Genomic DNA, 20,969 nt, shown 5'->3' with positions numbered 1-20,969 from the left:
AAAGTTTTGCATTAAGCAGATACTATACAATTAAAGATAAAATAGCCAGCAGAGAAAGACAAATAGCATACGATTTCACTCATATGTGAAATTTAAGAAAACAAGCAAAGGAAAAAAATGAGAGTCAAAGCAAGAAACAGACTTTTAATTACAGGGAACAGTCTGATGGTTACCGGGAGTGGGGGTGGATTAAATAGGTGATGGAAATTAAGGAGTGTGACCACCGGGTGATGTATGGAACTGCTGAATTACTGTATTGTACACTTGAAACTGATGTTAACACTGTGATAACTGGGATTAAAATAAAAATTAAAAAACAAAATAGAGCCATAAACGTACTGATAAAGTAATTTGTCTATTGTGGCTTAAAATATTTTTATGATCAAACTGTGGTGCAGAAAACTTAACTCAGAATTGGCTGGCTTTACTCACCTTCAGTGTCCAAGTCCACAGCCAGGTTCTGGAAGATGTCCATGTGAGCCGAGTGGGTGATCGTGCTCATTGATGGCGTGCTACCCTTGTTGTGGATGTGTGCAATGGCCTGAGTCCCTACATAGAGCACCAGTGCATTGATGAGCTGGAGGTTATAACGATTGCCAGGCTCATTGGATACCTAAATGAACAAAACAAACCTGCTTATTTTCACAGAGGATTCAGTATTTCTAAGCCCATTTTATGCCTTCACAGAAAAGCTGAATTGCTCTCAACACTTGTGATTTAAATTTTAGCAATCTGCTTGACTTTGTGAGGTTGCTGAACAAATACACAGCAGCCTAAGGGTGGTTGGGTCAATAACAGAAACATGATTTTCCTTTGGAAGCCAAAGCTTTAACAGGTACCAGGAAAAAAAGTAAAGTTTGTGAAATCAGACTATGCATTATCTCAACTATAAAAAAATACTTGGAAAGGCGCCTGGCTGGTTCAGTCGGTGGAGTGTGGGACTCTTGATAATGGGGTTGTGAGTTTGAGCCCCACACTGGCTATGGAGATTAATGAAATCTTAGAAAAAAATATTTGGAGAGGGGAAAAAGTAGTTCTCTGGTGTGGAAAGACTGGAAAGATAACACGATTTCAAGTCCTCTTCTGTACAGCAAACTAAACCAGAATCCGTTTAGAACAATCTTGGGAGGACTGACAGGGACCGATTATCAGTATTATTCTTACAGAAAATGAGCCTATTCCCTGGTTACCTCTTTCAAGGCAATAGCTTTGTGTCAGTGAGAAGATGAACTAGTAAAATGCATAATCCAGTTAATGTCATCCAACCATTAGAAATAACACTATGTTTTATGTTTCAAAACTTTTAAATCCAGTTGAAAACACTAACTCCCAGGGGTGCCTGGTTGGCTTAGTCGGTTAAGTGGCTACCTTCAGCTCGGGTCATGATCCCAGGATCCTGGGATCGAGTCCCCCATCGGGCTCCCCGCTCAGCTGGGAGTCTGCTTCTCCCTCTCCCTTTTCCCCTCCCCCCTGCTCATGCTCTTTCTCTCTCTCTCTCAAATAAATAAAATCTTTAAAAAGAAAAAAGAAAACACTAATTCCCAAATAGGCCACCCACAGGACTATGCATACAAAATGCTTTCTATGAAAGACACAGCTAAAAGTTTAAGTCAAACCAGTTAACCTGTAGGTTGCTTCGCAAATCAGACAGAAAAGTGACCGGTGATCGAGTTTTAAGATAGGAATCCAAATCCTTTTTGAACTGAGGTGGCATCACTCCAGTAAAATTGGTAAGAATCCGGGGTGCAATGTTAATTTCACTCAACATATCCACCTGCCACAGACAGATACAATAATCAAAACCAGAAGTATATGTAGAAGTTAACAGCAAATTCTTTCTCTCTACCTTAAAAAGTGGTAGATTCTTTTCCAAAAACTGCACACTGTAAATGTCTTGATGAGAGCTGCCACTTTTTATTAATCTTTAAAGCCACTCTTTATTACTCGTTAAAGAATCTATCTCCAAAATGATAGGAATCTCTCATTCTGTAATAAATTATCTAAAAAAATTATCTTTCTAAATTAAGGCAGGATAGGTACCTTTTGTGAAGAGGTCTAATGTATACCACTGAATTTCAAAAAAGAGTACAGAGGAGATTCTGCACACCAAGAGCCCTAGTCTTTGAAAAGATGCCCCAGCAGAACAGAATATCATAGCTGCTACTTAAAAAAAGGGGGGGGGGGGATGTGAAATAAAGAGTACAAAATACGTAAAAATTATAGTAGCCACATCAGGGCTATACACATAAAAAACACCTTTGAAATAGGAGCATTACAAAGATCTGTTCTACAACTCTGTGCCACCAGGGCCATCCTGCAAATAACTGGTTCAACACCTCAACTGAGGTTTTGTAAAAATAAATTTACTATCAAGATTAACTGAAAACAGCACCTAGGCAAATACTGTGAACTAATATTCAGCAGGCTTAATAACATGATCTCCCCCCGCAAAAGAACATCCTCACCTAACAACTTGTGTGTGTGCGTGCGCGCGTGCCAGGTAGAGAGGGGTTAAATAGGTCTACCACTAGAGAAAGGACTCAAATACTAAGACATAACTTTCTTTTCCTTGAACTGTTTGGAACTTTACCTTCAGATTAGGAGTGAATGGGTCTGGGAGCCTCATATTTCTTGGGAAGGCACTCAGGATGAGATTTCTTAGCTGAATACAGTTAGGTGGGATCACATCACAGAATCCGTAATGGTAATCACAAAGGAACTCAGGGAAATCATGCAAAAGAACCAGCAGCACTCTCAAAGTGCCCTATTTTTAAAAAATGAGAAAAACATTGGCTATTTTCCACACAAAGTTAGGAAATGAGAGTAACATTTATACTATTATGAATGTAACTTAAGTAAAACTTAATTTGTAACATTTATACTATTATGAATGTAACTTAAGTAAAACTTAAGTTTTACTTAAGTTACAAATTACAGGTTTTTTACCAAAATATTTACATCTGGAAATCACCAAAAACTAGCTTTGGGGAGTTTATACCTTAAATGTGTATGCTGTAAGAGGCTGGCAAATACTAACTAATTAATTAAAAGACAAGGTTCTGATTTCAGAAGCTGGAAAAAACAGCTTATGAAAACCAAGAAAATAAAAGAGCCAAAATCAATTACATGTTTTAAAAAGTACTGAAGGAGGGCGAATCAAAGCTGATTCTTTGAAAAGATTAAAATCCAGGCCTAGATGGCTTTACTGGCAAAATCTTCATTATAAATATTTAAGGAAAAATGAATACAATTTTCACAATCTCAAAAATAAATTTAAAAAGAGAATTTTTCCCAACTCTTTTAATGAGATTTGCATACTCTTGGTACCAAAACTTGATCTGAAAAATCACACAAAAATCGTAAATATTAGAAATAGAAATCACAGTGATCCCATTTAATGATTTTTAAAACTCAACAAATTATGAATAGAAGGGCATTTCCTTATTCAGATAATGGTATCCAGATTTATAAAAACATTATACTTAATGGTGAATTACTAAAAATCATTAAGGAGACTATCTTCTACTCACTGCACTGGAGTTACTGGCCACTGCAATAAGGCAAGTAAAAGTAAAACAAAAACCCACTGTTATATGTAAATACCGTGAAATACTTCTCAGGATGCCTGGGCGGCTCAGTCAGTTAAGCCTCTGCCTTCCGCTAAGGTCATGATCCCAGAGTCCTGGGATTGAGTCCCACACTGGGCTCCTGACTCAGTGGGGAGCTGCTTCTCCCTTTACCTGCTGCTCCCCGTGCTTGTGCACGCGAGCGCGCTAGCAAATAATCTTTAAAAAAAAAAAAAAAGAATACACTTCTCCCCACAAAAAGACATAGATAAACTCTCAGAAAAAGTAAATTTAGCAAGGTATACAGCTACAAGGTAGCTGGTGAATATACAAAAATAATTTTGTTTCTATATGCTGCCAACAAATAAAATATTTAAAAGATATTTTACAATTTCACAAAAAACATCAAATATCTAAAGATAATTCGCTGAAAACCTCTACGCTGGAAAACTACAAAGCATTGCAGAGTAAAATTAAAGACCTAACTAAAATATACATGTTCAGGACTGAAAGGCTCAATATTATTAAGAGATCTATTCTCTCCAAAGTGATCTACAGATCCACTACAATCTCAAGCTAAATCCCAGCCAGCTTCCAGAAGTCAAGCTGACTGTGCAGTTCTTTATGCAATGACAAATGACACAAAATAGCCAAAATAATCTTTAGAAGAGAGCAAAGTTAAAGAGGATTTACTCTGCTGATTACTCTGGCTTTATAGTAAGTCTTACAAATCAAGGTAGTGTGGTACTGGCCTAGGAACAGATAAACAGATCAACTAAAGAGACACCCATACACAGTCAATTATTTTGACAAAGGTGCCCCAATCAATTCAATAGGGAATGAAGAATGGTACTGAAAAGCCTTGTATTACTTATTGGGGTGGGAGTATAAGGAAGGAGGAGGAAATAAACCTCACCATAAACAAAAATAAATCTGAGACAGATCTTATCACCTAAACATAAAAGCCAGGATAACATGGGTTATTGGGTGGTGAACAGAGTGCATGCAGAAGAGATTGCAATTTGGGACTGGCAAAGATTTCTTACATGAGATACAAAAGCCAACATTTAATGAAAGCGAAAACTTGATCATTTTTACACACTAAAATAAAAGTTTCTAATCCTCAAAAGACACCTTACTTTTAAGGGAATGAAAAGGTAAGCCACAAGAGTGGGAAATGTCTGATATTGTATTGAACAAAGGGCTTATATCCAGAATATATGAAGAATTCCTATCAAAAAAATAAGAAAAACACAGATAATCTAGTGGAAAGATCAGCAAAAAACTGTAGAAGGAACATCACAAAAGTATATCCAAATGGCCAATGTACTCATTAAAAAAAAACCAAGGATATGCAAAATAAATCCACCATGAGATCCTACTGCACAACTGCCAAAATGGCTAAAACAAAAAGCAGACAATACCAGGTATATGTTGGTGTAAGAGTTAATGGACACACATAATTTTGTAAAACTAGCAGTATCTATTAAAGTTGAACCTATGATTACCCATACCCTGTTTGGGGACTGGTTATGAAGTATATCTGATTTTTGTACTTTTCTATCTGTTATCCTTTAAAAACTTAATAGAAAAATTGGGGTACCTGGGTGGATCAGTTGGTTAAGCGTCTGACTTCAGCTCAGGTCATGATTTCAGGGCCCTGGGATCTAGCCCTACATCGGGCTCCCCCTCTCCCTTTCCCTCTGCCCTTCCCCTCCACGTTCTCTCTCAAATAATTTTTTTAAAAAGCTTAATAAAAAAAATTAGGCCTCATATTCCCAGTTGACAGTGTTTAAATAATTTTAAGTTCAAATTTTTTTTAACTTATAACTGCAAATTAATTACCTTATAGAGGATTTGCATAGGTTTGGTGAGTTCCACATTTCTAAGGAAAGGTGCTAAATATTTGAATAAATCAATCAGTAGCTGTGCATACATAGGCCATCCCTGAAAGAAAGAAATATACATGAGCCATAATTATACTCAGCTGTTGTTCTACCACCAAAAAGTTGCCCAAGCAGCTACACTGTGACTATCTTCTTCATACTAACATAACTAGAAAATACGGACATAAGTATCTCAGTTAAAGACTGGCATGAAAAAGGAATAAGAATAATTATGCCAATAGTGAGAAATATATTTAAAACAAAATGGCTCCAGAGGTGCCTGGAGGGCTCAGTTGGTTGAGCAACTAACTCTCGATTTCGGCTCAGGTTGTGATCTCAGGGTCGGGAGGAGACCTAGCTCCCTGTCCAGCTCCCCACTTAGTGGGGAGTCTGCTTGAGTTTCTCTCCCTCTGCCCCTCCCCCCACCATGCTTGCATGCGCTCGCTTTCTAAACATAAATAAATCTTCAAGGGGGGCACGGGGAGGGGGGGGAGTGGTCCAGGCCTCCAGAAATTTCAGGACATAGAGAGGTCCTTGTTCCTATAAGCAAAATTTAAAGAGGACAAGGAAACTTTGAGAAAATTTCAGACACAACACAAAACAGTCAACTAAGAAACTGACAGAGGTCTGTTTTCTTAATTCCTTCTTTTAACTAAGTCCTAGGTCTCAACCATTTCTTTTCCCACTTCCAACTCCTGTCCAATAACCTGATCCAGTTTACAAAAAGCTCACAACACAAATCCTCTTATTTTCAGCCAAATGTGGCCTGTCATCATCTCCCAAATATACAAATTATGTTCATTTTTGGACAATTTTATTCATTATGTTACAGTGTTCCTTCTCCTGGAATACCAAATAAAACCCACTCCATTTAAGGATTATCTCACTTTCTTTTTTTTGCCAACCACATAAGTAGTCACATTTTCTTCTTAAGGGCTAATCAAGGATGCTTTCTACAGTATTCATTTGCCATTTAATTACAAGATGGGAGAGAAACCTCTCATGTTAACTGTGTTTATTTGCAATTACACTTTAAAAACTCTTTACTAGGACTTGATCCTAGTTTCTTCAAATATAGACCAGTGGTCTTCATCACCCTTGAGAGTGAGAGCTTTAGCATTTAGAGTAAAACTGGCAGGTTCTAGAGCTCCATTTGGTTTTATACAAAGGTTCTCCAAGGTTTTGACTTTTTTTAAAAAAGTTCTTAAGTGAGATTAACACATGGCTCACAACAGACTTGGAGGAGCAATACCCTAGTCACTGAAGAACGGCTTCTAGGCAGAGGCAGCCAAGTACTGGTTAAATCTTCTCTGTAACCTTCCTACACATTAAATAATTCTTGACTAAGCCTGGAAGAAGTATGATTATTACTAACTGACTAAGAGTGCTAACAGTAAGCTCCAAGTAGTTACAGTCTTCATCTGTAGGAGATAAACTGCAGCCACACCTTCTGCTGTGGCGTATGTGCCAGCATTCTTGCAATAAATATCCGATGAGAGATCAGTTCAAGCCAGGCATACACAAAGCCAGGAGCTTTGGTAGGCCTCAAGATGTGGAATGTATTGCTGAAAGAAAAAGACCTTCGTCAGAAGCAAGGTCCAACTTAAATATAGTAAACACATCAATGTAAGTAGAAAACATTTAAGCTATTTTTCAAATCAACATGCCTCAAATCCACAAGAATACTACTTCTCAAATTTTACCACTAAAATAGCAAACCTTAAGGAGAAATCTCTATTAAATTCACTAATACTCTTTAAAAAAAAAAAAAAAAAAAAAAAATTCACTAATACTCACCAGAAAGCTGTAAGTGTCTGGAAATTAATGGTTTCCAATACATGCTCAGGTGCATTGAGTTCCAAGAGCAGCATGATAAAAATCCGATGGTAGGGAAGCTGCTGAAATTCACTTTGCCGAACATCATGATCTTGGAGGAGAACTCCCACTACTATACCAAGGACCTAAAGAGTACACAGATTAGAGCCTGTAAATCATAAAGATAATTCACTTACCACTCACTAAACATGCTTTCTTATTGTACTCTTATGCCCCACATATGCCACATGAATACACAATTACGTGCTGGCAGCCAAAGGGGCCATACACTGGTTTGATGTGGCCTGCAGAATTTTGTATTTCCTTTGAATTTCAATAATCTTCGGCCAGAACTGTATACTCTCCACAAACCCACTGGTTTTCCTAAAGCTCTAAAAATGAGCATGGTACATTATATTCTATTATGTTAATACAATCTAAAAACCTAATTCTTCTGGTCTGATGTGAAGCTGACAAGAGGCAAATGGTTTATACTTTTCTTGACATTTAGCAGATGGAGGGGCCAGGGACGATCTTAGGCTGCAGAAGTGTTTCATACAAAAGAACCATCCTGCATTCCACTTGATTTTCCCACTGAAGAGTGAGGGACAGGATAACCTGTGTGTAATTACCCAAGACCAAACTCTAAGTTTGTTTTTGCAGTTTTAATAGTCAAATTTCCAGGAACTCCACTCCATATGTCAAAACAGAACTATATTTTGTTCCTTTTCAGAAAATCAAGACAACTGCAATGTTACCCCTGGTGTCTGAGTTGCGAATCTATTATCAGTGGACTTGTCTAGCCATCCCATTCACAGTGATTCTGTATACAGGCGAAAATTTTATTTTATCTAAATATCTTCCAATGTAGTCATTACCAAGCACTAACACAATGAAATATGCTGTTCTCCCCACCACCTTGGGTCTTTTAGTTAAAGTAACACACTCTTCTAAAATTTAGTGATTATGTTTATTTATAATACTACCTATGAATTTAATTTCAGGACAGAAAAAGGGATGTTTACAAAATGTTTTGGGGAACACGTTGGGCCCTGAGAACCACTGATGCAGATTTCAAGTGTACCAAGACTAAGGCAAAAAAGAAGTTCAGACCTTGTTCAGCAGATTAATCTTTGTGACAGTGTTGGTGGCCTCCCCTGAGTGCTTTACTAGCAGTGCAATGAGTCGGACAAAGGCATCCAGGTTGTGATAGCACTTGGCTCGGATCATGGTGGGATTAGCAGCAGGATTGTGCTGCTGCTCTGCCTGAGCACGGTAACTGATCTCAACACACATTTCAGTACACAGACGAAAGAACCTCGTTATGAGGTCATCAGTCTTCAGGATTCCTTGCTGGTGCATCTACCAAGGGAACAACAACAACAAAAATATATATAGATAGATAGATAAAAATAAAAAACACAGTGAGATAATACACGTAAATTTTAAATTTTCATGCTTAAGAGGTATTCTCTCATTTATTCCTTGTCACATTTCTAATTCTTACTTTTAAAAAGGTGTCATGAAAATGATTTCTCCATTAAGGACCGAGGACAGAACTCTTCAGTTTTAAGTTTAATGGAGAATAGAAAAGATGGAAGTTGAGAAAGAGATAATAACATGACAATTTTGAACAACAGTCCACAGCCAAATAATGTGGAAATTTAAGTAGGCAAATAAACCAACTTTCAGGAACCTACTAAAATCATATAAAGACATTCTTGCCAATTCATATTTCTCCCAAGTATGAAGTTAAATGACATATATTTCATATTTTACTTTCCCACAGAATTTAAGATAATTTCTTCCAAATGACTCAACCAATAACGAAATTTTTGAAACTCCAACTAGCTGCAACAGGAAAATCAAGTAATAATTTGTACGATAAGTGTGTATCAAAGAAAATAGCCACAGATCGTATCTGGCTATTTTAATGAAAACTGAAATTCATTTTAATGTATACTCAGTTTAAAATAAAATGTTGTTTTAAAGGATAAAAGTACAAATTTTATGACATATGATTTGGAAGTGAGGCAGAGCAGATAAGTTATTTGGCTAGTACAAAAGGAGGAAGCAGTACAATAAGGGTTAAGGCTGCAGAGGGAGAGGGAGGTCAGTGCTTACTTAAAGAAACCAAGCCCGGAATGAAAACTTAACCATCATCTTGGAAACTTTAAAACAATTTCACTGTCCCTTGATAAGCAATAAAATAACTGAACTGATATTAATGTACCCTAGGCAAGGTCAGCAGAGGGATTTTGTACATTGAAATCTGAAAAACTAATAGGGGGAGGTAACGAAGACAAACTGCTGTGATCAAGAGGGAGCGCAAGGAGGAAAGAATTCTCAAAAGGATGCAAAAGAGAACAGAAAAATATAAATTATCCTTGTTTAAACAGAGAGAAGAAACAAGAGTAATTAAGCCAACAGAAGAGCTGAGACAGGTGCCACATCCATACCCATGAAATACTGATGATCACAAAAACCAACTGATTCAAAGTTCTTCTATCCAAATCAGAAATCAAACTATAAATATTCAATAACGCCTTAGCAATGAGGTATATTTTAGAATTTTTTAGGGTACAGACCTACGTAGTACGATTTATTTAACTAACATTCATCTTGAAAAGTAAATCCAATTTCTAACTTCAAAAATTCAAATCAGCTCTTCCACATCGTCATTTATTTGATAATAGATCTAATTTGCAATCTTTCTTTGGTAGCACTCCTAAACTTTCATCTCGATTTAAAGAAATACAACAATCTGCAGAAATAAGCAGATAAACAAGTATCTCTCCCTGAATAAACATTACAATAGTTCTACTAAAGGAATTCTAAGGCCAGATCAGCGCAAGTACCATTCTTGCCATTAAGTAATATGATTAGGACACAGTGACTACTGGGTATGAATCCCTCCCAGTGGCTGAAAACAGACAGTAATGATCAAAAACAGAATGCTAAATGGTACTACAGCTCTCTTCCTACATCTTCGTCTTTTCATCCTGTTCACAAATATTCTTTCCAAACCTAATTATTCTAGGAACTTGTTTCCTAACACTTTAACTTGAAGTCCAATTTAGATCAAATCGAATGAAAATAAATACTGGGAACTATTTTCCAAAAGAACATGTCAATCAGTTTTAGGTAAATAAACTGCTTAACTTAGAAAATATAATAAAAGGCTCCACCATTTAAATATTTAAGTTTTTTTTTTTTAAAAACATGAGCTATTATGAGAATTTTATTTATTTATTAGCCCATAATCCCCTCAACTATTGATTATCAAGCTAGTAAAATTACAACATACATCTGGCAATTTCATTATTCATTATCTGATCCACTGTACTTTGTAACTATGACAACTGAAATGGAGTAAGTAGAACTAAAGGGGACATGAAATGTTGAATTTACTGGTTAGGGTCCAAAGATGAGGAAAAGAAATAGGCTTTATCAATTTAACAGAGTAATGATGACAATTTTTGGTTTACATGAGTATGGAGGTTTACTGTAACCACAGGTACATAATACTGAGCTTAAATATCGGAGGCATCACACCCTACTTATGTTGAATAAAAAGCACCTTTCTTTCCAAAAGCTCTACCTGTCCAACAAACGCAGAGAAAGCTTTGGTACTGTCACGGCCAGCTGCTGCTGAATGGTAGAGATTCACCCATTCCCTCAGAAGATACTCTGCCTTCTCCCTCAGGCCTGGAGGATCATCGTACTCTGAGGCTTGAGAGATTCCAGAATGCATCATAAAGTTAGGGCCTCCATGAGCACGATCAATCATTGCTTCATAGTTGGATCGCACTACTTCCATCAGCTGGGGCAATCTAGTACAATAAATCCAGAATGAAAATCAGTCTACTTACGGTTGTGATTTCACAGACATATAGCTGGACAATTTGTAAAGAGAAACCACAACAGTGATTTCTGTATTTAAACAAAACTACCCTTGGTCTCTGTTTACTCATAACCACATAATACACAAATGACTGACCTTGGTTAAGCCACTTCTTGACCCCCCAAAATTGTGGCTGTTGAAATGGAGCTGATGTTCATGGTCAACAAATATTCACTGTGTGCCTACCATGTGCCATGGTCTGTTATTTATCTTAATCTCAACAATTCTTTGAAATATTGTTTCTATTTTATTCAAGAACAGGTAAGTCAACTTACTCCTAAAATCACATTTTAAAGCAGCAGAGCCAGGGCTTAAACTAGGGCTCTTGACACCAAGTCTAGCTCTGTATGTACTGCTTGCCCTACAGCAAGAAGGCTTGGCAGTTAGTTAAGTTTTCATACTTCAAGGGACACTAGCCCTCACTAAGGCTTCCCACATATTGTAGGTACAGTAGTTTTAACAGGTAATGTTAGTAAATCTGCATTCATTGCTAAAGCTCCTTCATAGACTGAATATACAAAGATCCCAAAACACTTCATCCTCACCCTTCTGGAGCATTGCCTCTGGAGTGAGCATTAATCCTCATGAGAGTTTCAATGGTGTGGAATAGATCTGCCTCAGTAACATGAGCAACACTCCTTTCATCCACCAACAGGATTTTTACCAATTGCATAGCAAATGCCACAGCCATGTAGTTTAAACCATTCTCCATTGACTGGCAACACAGAAAGCACAATGTAAGATAGACAACACTTACAGCAAACACACTTCCCAACTAACCAGAGTCCCTTTTCCTGTTTAAGAAAATTCCTTCCATACCTGAGCTAGGTGAAGATCATACTGCTGCATATTAACCAAATGATTGCGAATGAGCAACTCCACTGCTTCCACATTGTATTTATATTCATCCCGACATTCAATTAGGCACCTAGAAAAAAGTATTTCTTTAAAGGCCTAACCATGCTGTATCAAGTAAAATAAAGAACCCATTTTATTCAATGGTAATTTGTTCCAAATTAAGGATGCTTTGAGAACCAACTGCAAATTAGCATCTAAGATTCAATACAGCCAATAATGAAGTAGGACAGCCCAGTGTTAAAACTCAAGCTTTGGGGCGCCTGGGTGGCTCAGTTGTTAAGCATCTGCCTTTGGCTCAGGTCATGATCTCAGGGTCCTGGGATCGAGCCCCGCATCGGGCTCCCTGCTCCGCGGGAAGCCTGCTTCTCCCTCTCCCACTCCCCCTGCTTGTGTTCCCTCTCTCGCTGTGTGTGTGTCTGTCAAATAAATAAATAATCTTTACCCCCCCCCCACAAAAAAACACACACAACAAAAAAAACTCAAGCTTTGCTCTCAAAGCCTAGAAAACAAAGCATTCCGTTTAAGACACTGAAATATTTACATATGAACACCACTGCTATGAAATCATTGAAACCTTTAAAAACCAATTTATCCCCCAAAGCAAGGTACTGGTTTTCCATATTCACCATGGGCACCAAATGGGAAAGGGCCAAGCAATCAACTATTCTCACTACTCAGAATTGGGACAAATGCCCCACTTACCTTCCAGAAAAAGGGAATCTCAGGACATAAACAGGGCATGTATGTTAGAAAACAGCCCAATAAATAGTACTCTTCTAAGATGGCTACTGACCTCGTGATCTGTTTGTTACACCATGGAGACCCATATGCCCGGCCATCCTGAAGAGCTTTTAAGACCAGAAGGTGGCACTCCCTGTACCGTAGCAAGAGGTCAGCATCAGCACCACTCGTGGCATCTAGTAAACCCTCTACAGCCTATGGAAGAAAAACAGTATTCACAAACATGGAAAATACAATACATGACCCAACTATCAAAGCCAAAAACCAAACCTTAACAAAAACTACAACATAGCTTCTAAAGCCTCCAGTTAACAATGTCTGCACTCACCAAAATGCTTTTCACTTACCCTGACACACACACTAAGTTCTACCTAGTTTATATTCATTGTGTTCTTCACATGAAAGGCCCCACTGACCTACACAGTCAAAATCAATGCTCCCTGCCAACCCTCCCACATCACCCAAGTACTTGGGATCAACCTATTCCTCCAAATCTGAAGTGCTATCTATTAAAGTTTAACTTATTAAAGTATTTTCAAAAGATCTTAATGAAAAAATTTTTTCCCACTTCACAATCAGTAACTGTCACAACTACATTCTACTCTAGAGAAAAAAATTACCTGCTTATTACCAAAAAGAACTTGTTCTATCTAATTTTAAAATCTTAAGATAACCTAAGGAGATGATTGTGCGGATCACTACATTTACAAACCTAGTCTATTCTTAAAAGTAACATTTAAGGGGCGCCTGGGTGGCTCAGTCATTAAGCGTCTGCCTTCAGCTTAGGTCATGATACCAGGGTCCTGGATCGAGCCCTGCACTGGGCTCCCTGCCCTGTGGGAAGCCTGCTTCTCCCTCTCCTACTCCCCCTGCTTGTGTTCCTGCTCTCGCTCTCTCTCTGTCAAATAAATAAATAAAATCTTTAAAAAAAAAAAAAGTAACATTTAAGAACTAACCTTCTGGAGCAATCCAAGAGCAGCTATGGCATCCCGAGAGTTTCGAGATAATACTACAACCTCCAAAAGACTTCTAAGAGCCTGAGCTTGAGGATTCATGGCCAACGTTGGTGGGATAGCATGTAGGTGCTGCTCCAATTCTGTAATGCACTTATCATAAATCTGAGCTACATCATCTGTTGCCCAAGCTTGCTGTTTTAGAGAAGGAAACAACCAAGAAATTGATAAGCAAAAATTTTTAAGATTTTTCATTGGCTTGTACAGCAATTAAAGTCTTTTAGTATGTTTACTCCCCTGAATTTTTCTTTTTTTTCCATCAAAACACAGCCTTCCTGAACTATTCAATCTTAATAACATTAGGTGGGGCAATGCAAAGCAGGGATAAGGGGAGGGGTATTTCACTTGACTGAGGAAAACCCATCAGACATCAACACAATCAAGTAATCAAAGCAAGCAAGATAAATAATGGGATAGGATAAAGCCTAGGAAATTAGGTAATACAAACCATGGAGAAATATAGTACTGAGTTCAAGTGTCAAAGCCTGATAGAATAACAACAACACAGCATCATTTCTGTGTTAAACCTATCAAAGATGCAGATCCGAATCTATTCCTGAGAACATACCGGACAAACCCAAATCAGGCCATTCTAGAAAATAACTGGCCTATTATCTGAAGTGTCAAAGTGATGAAAGATGAGGAAAAAGTGATGTGCTGTCCCAGATTAACCTGGGTTAAATTTTAAAAATATAACTAATTAAAATGTATGATTCTGAAATAGGTCCTTTTACTATAAAAAGGTGATATTGGGACACTTCATAAAACCTGAAAGAGGTCTAAGGATTAGGTATTAACGTATCTGTGTTAACTTCCTGATTTTAATAGCTGTACTACAGAATGTCTTTTTAGATGACACACACCAAAGTCTTCAAGAGTGATTGGGTCATCAGGGTCAGTATCTTATATTCAAACGGTTCAGGGGGAAAATGTTTCCCCATTCCTACAACTTCAACTTTTCTATAGATAATTATTTCAAATTCTTAGAAAATGTTTTTACAAAAAACAGGTGAAGCCATGGGGATCACCATGTAAATTCCTCTAGTCAGGCAAAACATGAAAATCAACCTCATGGGTTTAAAAAAAAAAAAAAAAAAAGTCCCCCCATATGCCATGTTCATCTGATACAAAGAATACCTATACTCAACAACTGTGGTAAGTTTTCCCCCTATAACTTAAGCTCACAGGAAGCAAGTGACAGATTAACAGATAAAAACATTCAAATTACAATGTAAAACATTCAATTTAATCCAACCCAACGATTTACCTTCATGGGCTGAGCTAAAAATCCTGTGGGCTGACTTAAATCGTTTGTGGGCAAGAAGCCAGGCACATTGCGTGCAAACTCTTCGTAAACAGCCAGCTGCTTTGGGTCCACACCACCAACCTGGAAAGAAGAAAACTTATTTTGACAGGATCCTCTTTACAAAACTGAAGGCAAGTTTTTTCAAACTGCGAAGTTTGCATAGGAGTAAGCACAGGGGTTCTGAGAAGGGAGACAGGAGTCACTACAACATATTGATGTGGCATGCATGATTAAGTATGCATGCATTTACACACAATTCCCAGTGTTTCCCATTTCCCTGAATCCTGTCAAGAGTCCCCTTCATTTAGAAATTCATTTGAGTTTTTCCACTGGAAAATGCCTCAAATAGGACCATACCAAGTGCCATTCTCCAATGGAACTGGTAAAAATTATCAGATTTCTCATATCATCTTCTCACCAATAAGTAAATAGCAATAAAAACTTAAGTACCAGAAGGGAGGACCAAGTTGTAAAACACAAAAACAGGGACATGAACTACGGTAGCACTTCAACTGGGAGATGCATACATCTAAGGTTATCTTTAAAATATATATATATATACATATATATATATAAGATTTTATCTTTAAATAATCTTTTAAAGTAATATTATCTTTAAATAATCCCTCATGTGGAGCTTGAACTCCATCCCTGAGATCAAGAGTCGCACGCTCTACCAACTGAGCCAGCCAGGCACCCCTATCTAAAGTTATCTTTAGGCCTTCTCCACAGGTAGCCTTCACAAATGATATGCTTCTGAGGTGGGATCTGTCTCAGAAACATTTAACATTTAACCCCATTGTCTTAGTCTTGGTGAAGTTTAAGCAACAAGAACAGAAAGAAAAAGAGGGGCAGAGAGAAACAAAGTCCCCAATTCTCACTTTCAGCCTGATTTGCTCTGGCATCCGCTCAGCTTGGTATGTTAACACAACAGGATCACAGTACCTGCGCCCTTCTTGCCTAGCATGTTTTCTCAGCTCAAATTCCTGCAAATAAAAAAAGTCACTGAGGTTCTTGTTATGAGGCATTTTCTTAAATAGAAAAAGAAATACTTAAACGGCAAACGCTAAACACTTACAGTTGCTAATCTCTTGTCCATCTCAGGGCCTGCTTTTTCTACTGCAGTCTTCTGAATAAAACAGCAAGCTAATTCACAATTGTCCTGAGCTAACTGAGCAGCTGCCTGATCCATCATTTCCCTTTGTTGTGGGGATGCAGTCTATTGGAAGGGGAACAGACAAAAAACAATTTAAAGTTTTCTGTGGATGGACAAGACAGATAAGAAAATAGGAAATACAGTGCCTAGACAAATTTTAAAAGTTCTGACTCGACTTATGACTCATTAGCTGTGACCATGAAATAGCCTAATAATCATCTTCATCTGTATACAAGATGAAAATACTACTCATCCAAAACATTTTACTTATCAGGCTATTGTGAAAATGGTGAACAATATGGGAACAGTAAAGCAGTTTAAAACAAAGTCATTATTAACCATGACATGTTAAGACCCAAAATTAATAACTGAGTTACCTGAAGAGTGTGTGCTTGTGTGTGTGTGGGTGTGTGTGTGTGTGTGTGTGCCCATACAAAGTCACTTTCCATTGTTTTGTACTGTCCTATTCTAAGTGCTTTAATCTAAATTCTTAATGATAAACCAAGATTGTTAACTTAGGCATTTTTTTAAATCCTTCATTTCTTTAAAACAATAAATATTTGGATATCTATTATCTGCCGAACACTGTGTTGAGGACATAATAGTGAACAAAAGCAAACACGATGCTTCACCTCACAGAATTTACAATCTAAGAGAAAGGAAGATATCAAACCAATTTGGTGATGTGCAAAGAAAAAGAACCTCTTTCAGACAAGCAGTAAGGAACTGTGTACTACACCAAGAACATAATCAACGTACACGAAGGGCTGAGGCAAAACTGTTTTTCAGGTTGGTAGATATGCTCATTAGCAAAGGTTCCCTGCAGGTAATCATAGCCATTCCAGCTGTTAAGTTACGCATCATGTGATGAGCTGCTATTCGCATTCGAGATTCCTCAGAATCCAGGGCAAAATCCTTCCTGACTATTTGCTCACAAGTAGTCATGGCAATCTTAATTGATCGATCCACCACAGGATGGACCAGCTCCTGGACAGCCCGTTCAATCGCCTGGCGCACACACTGCTTCAACTGTGGATGGGCCTGAAACAAGGGAATCTAGGTGGGAAAAAACAAGTTAAGTCAACAGCTTGTTTAAGTAAGACAACCCAACTTCCATCAGTAATCACACCCAAGATTTTGAAAGTTGCTTCAATATTAACCATTAACTACCAATTTCTACTTTAAGTTAACCAATGAAAAACACAGGAAATAGAAGCTAAGAGAACAGTATTCAGTATTCCTTATGATACATGATAACAGACAGGTCTTCAATTTTTTAAAAGTCTGATGGGCAATTTTTTTATTATCAGATGCATTACATGCTTGCTTAGTTAAAATTAAAATCTGTGGCTTAAGTACTCTTTTTTTTAAAGATTTTTTATTTATTTGAGAGAGAGAGAGAGAGAGCACGCGAGCACATGAGCCAGGGCAGAGGCAGAGCGAGAAGCAGACTCCCTGCTGAGCGGGGAGCCCAACGCGGAGGCTCAATCCCAGGACCCCAGGACCATGACCTGAGCTGAAAGCAGATGCTTAACAAACTGAACCACCCACACACCCCAAGTGGCTGAAATACTCTTAAAGTGATTTCTTTAGTTGGAGAAATGCAAATCAATCAAGTTTATAGAGAAAAGGATTTCTTTAAAAAAAAAAAAATTACTACAAATAATTCCTCAGAATAGCAAACATTTACACTACCATACATTGAAGCCATTTTGGTTCACTTGAAAGACTATTTCCAATCTTTTATCTCTAATACCAACTATGCCCTAATACTCACTTGGTCTCTCTAACTTAACAACCTTGTAAGAAATTTTTACAATACTCATGATGGATACACAAAAGTATTCAGATTACTGACAGTGTTATAAAGGGGAACCACAATTTCTAGATCTAGCCCCCACCCCCACCAAAAAAACACTGGACGGGCGGCAGGTTAAAATATCTCTTTCAAAATCCTTTTATGTCCTTTAAATAAAAAGAGGCTCAATGTATTAATGTTACTCCTGTATTTGTGAACATTTTCAGTTTCTAAACAACAAAGACCATGAATACTCCAAGTATCTGATTCTGAACAACTGTTAAGCAGAATCAAAGAAGATAATCATCACTCTGAACACACAGGAGTAAAATACTACCTTTTAAGTATAGGAATTTTATATGACTTCAAACCAAACTTCCTCCTAGAACCAGGCTACAGAAATATAACTGAAGTATTAAGACCTACTTCTAGACCCTGGCCTGGAGATTCTACATACACACACAGGAATCAGCTCAGTTCAAACTATCTGCCTAAAGAAAGGGCGTAATGCAAGGCTAACGGTGGCATGATAATGAAAATAAAGAGCAAAAAGCTATGAACACATGAACGATCTTTTGCCCTGTGGAAGGAATTCCTGGCGATTGTGATTATATTGCCAGCTGATTAATATTTGGGTATGAAGAACAAATATAGATGATGTCTAGTCACAATAACTCTTTTTAGAGTAGAAAAAAATCTAAGCTGTACTACACAGCAGTTCCCAATTCCTGCTCTCTGCACAAAAGCCTACAACCTAAGAATCCAGAAGAAAGGGGAAAAAGAAACGTAAGGTGATCAGTTTATCTCGTCACAAAGTAGGAATTGGGGGATGAAGCAGTATTTACTTACCGTTGGATTTAGGGTAATGTGTGGTGCCAGGCCTGCAAGGGAATAGACGTTGATGTCGTGGTAGCTATACTGTGGTTGTGGTGGAACCGTGGCTGTGCAAGTGGTACTGGTAGCTGGTGTGGTAGAAGTTGCTAAATGTGAAGAGATAAAATAAGAGCTAATAAAAAACACACTTTTTGATTTTACCATAACATAAGCAGGGTATCAAAGTGATCTTTCATTAAATTAACTAGATTAGTCTCTTGGAGGACTCAGAATGGCACAGGTCACATTTTTTCCACCCTAAAATACAACAAGAAAATTTCTATTGTTTTAATAGAGATGTGAACAAAGTATGTAAAACTATGTCAGTGCCAGTGCCCTAGAGCAAATAAATAAACTGTAAGGACACGCTACATTAGTAAGTCCAAGCTTGTTGGATTACTCTTTATTACAGGTATCTAATTCCAGTCTAGTCTGTTCCCTGGTTTCACTTGGAGATTCTTAGCTCCTGAGGACTGAGAGAGAATGAAAAGCTGGTTTATTCTAACACGCCCCCAATGTTTTTTTCAACACTCCTATAGTCCCCACACTTCCAATCTACATAATGCAAGTATAATAATTCACTCCCTGGGCAGGTCTAGCTGGTAGTCTGACCAGCCCAAGATTTGAGAAATAACACAGACCATCATGCCATGCAGTTCCTTCTGAGACCTCAATGTAAAAGATAACCTGGCTTAGCTGGGCTATGATTAATGATGCTTAATTAAGAATACCACAGGAATTCTAATACCCAAGACGATGCCTACATATTACTAACTTTTCCTTAATAATTTAGGTGGCTCACCAAAAAGTATACAAAATTTCAGCACATTATGTGGAAAATTACAACTTGCTATATATGCATGAAGATGCACCATTTAAGAAAACATTCTGGTAAGCAGAGGGCTAATTATCACACTTACTTGTGGTTGTGATGGGAGGGAGTTCTTCTGGCTGCTTGACATCTTTCTTTGGAGCAGAGAGTTGCTCATCTAAGTTCTTTAGGCGATCTTTATCCTTTAGGAGGTTTCCAGGTTTTAGCTCATTGATGTCTAATGCAAGGTTCTTACAGAGGACCTCAATCTCAAACTTCAAGTTCAACTGCATAATTCAAATATTTGAAGAGAATTTTAAAAATAAAAATGTAGCTTTAGTCACAATATATACTACTCTCACCCAAATGTTACCGTGCTTCCCCCAAATATACTCTACCTTTCCTGTAAATTTTAATAATGTGAAGGCACAGAATGTTCTAAAGGATAAAGAAGCAACAAATTTACCTTTAAGTCATGTTCCTGATGTAGCTCTGCTAATACATTCATAATTGCCATCGTCCATGGGTTGGGTGGCCTAAAAACCTAAAGAAAAACTATTATGTTAAGGTAGCCCCCCAAATCATCCTTTAATTTGTATTATTTAAAACAGTTAAGCACTTACACCTATGTGGCCATAACAAAACCCTTGGGTTTCCCATCTATATCATATTTTAGGAAAACACCAAAACCCAAAGCCATCCTTTAAAATCATGCTGCCTTAGCCTTTCACACTGGAAACCCGAGTGTCTCTGAGGAAGACTGAACTAGCTCTATGTTCATAGGAACTAAGGATATAATCTCTTGCCCTTTTGCTGAAACAAACTAACTCTTACAAATTAACCATCGATAAAATAATATAATCTACTCACCACACTACGAATGCTAGATTCTAAGACTTTGGCAACGAAGGGCACTACGTAGAGCAACTCTTGCTGTCCTTTAACATAAGCCTCTAGCAGCAAAGATTTTACATCCAAGTCCTAGAATAAGAAAAGTATTTTTAAAAGCTGGGAATATACTTCAAACCCCTCACAAAACTCATTCCCAAATTAGGAATCAATATAATATGACCCTTGCCTTACAAAAAGGGATGACAGTCAGACCTTACTGGCTTTTGTTTATCCTGCTAAACAATCATGAGCATGCAGTTAGATTCAAAACATGGGCCAAACGCTCACAAACACCCAATCATCATTAAAATAGCCCCAAATAAAGTCAAGATTTTTAGACATAATATGCTG

At 37.6% G+C, this 20,969-nt stretch overlaps 1 protein-coding gene across 7 annotated transcripts in view; it reads right to left on the bottom strand.

Moving 5' to 3' along the window:
• Positions 1-9: 9 nt before the first annotated feature.
• CNOT1 (CCR4-NOT transcription complex subunit 1) overlaps positions 10-20,969 on the bottom strand; it is a 107,644-nt gene continuing 86,684 nt past the window's right edge. For 3 of the 7 annotated variants that reach the window (XM_078062660.1, XM_078062662.1, XM_078062661.1), the window contains exons 27-46: positions 20,598-20,708; positions 20,194-20,271; positions 19,837-20,014; positions 18,893-19,023; positions 17,005-17,301; positions 16,168-16,308; positions 15,971-16,075; positions 15,051-15,170; positions 13,727-13,918; positions 12,823-12,965; positions 11,991-12,099; positions 11,717-11,886; positions 10,848-11,100; positions 8,381-8,629; positions 7,250-7,413; positions 6,900-7,017; positions 5,412-5,513; positions 2,591-2,764; positions 1,625-1,774; positions 10-613 (exon numbers count right to left, since the gene is read on the bottom strand). In XM_078062660.1, coding sequence (XP_077918786.1) covers positions 425-613; positions 1,625-1,774; positions 2,591-2,764; positions 5,412-5,513; positions 6,900-7,017; positions 7,250-7,413; positions 8,381-8,629; positions 10,848-11,100; positions 11,717-11,886; positions 11,991-12,099; positions 12,823-12,965; positions 13,727-13,918; positions 15,051-15,170; positions 15,971-16,075; positions 16,168-16,308; positions 17,005-17,301; positions 18,893-19,023; positions 19,837-20,014; positions 20,194-20,271; positions 20,598-20,708 — 3,174 coding nt within the window. In that variant the 3' untranslated portion in view covers positions 10-424. Of the gene's footprint in view, positions 614-1,624; positions 1,775-2,590; positions 2,765-5,411; positions 5,514-6,899; positions 7,018-7,249; positions 7,414-8,380; positions 8,630-10,847; positions 11,101-11,716; positions 11,887-11,990; positions 12,100-12,822; positions 12,966-13,726; positions 13,919-15,050; positions 15,171-15,970; positions 16,095-16,167; positions 16,309-17,004; positions 17,302-18,892; positions 19,024-19,836; positions 20,015-20,193; positions 20,272-20,597; positions 20,709-20,969 lie in introns of those variants that run through there. The other 4 variants (XM_078062663.1, XM_078062665.1, XM_078062664.1 and 1 more) reach the window with 2 other exon arrangements.

Source organism: Halichoerus grypus, chromosome 15, assembly GCF_964656455.1.
Source record: "Halichoerus grypus chromosome 15, mHalGry1.hap1.1, whole genome shotgun sequence".
Classification (NCBI taxonomy): Eukaryota; Metazoa; Chordata; class Mammalia; order Carnivora; family Phocidae; genus Halichoerus; species Halichoerus grypus.
Note: the sequence above shows the minus strand (reverse complement) of the source record. Positions and strands in the feature narration are given on the sequence as shown.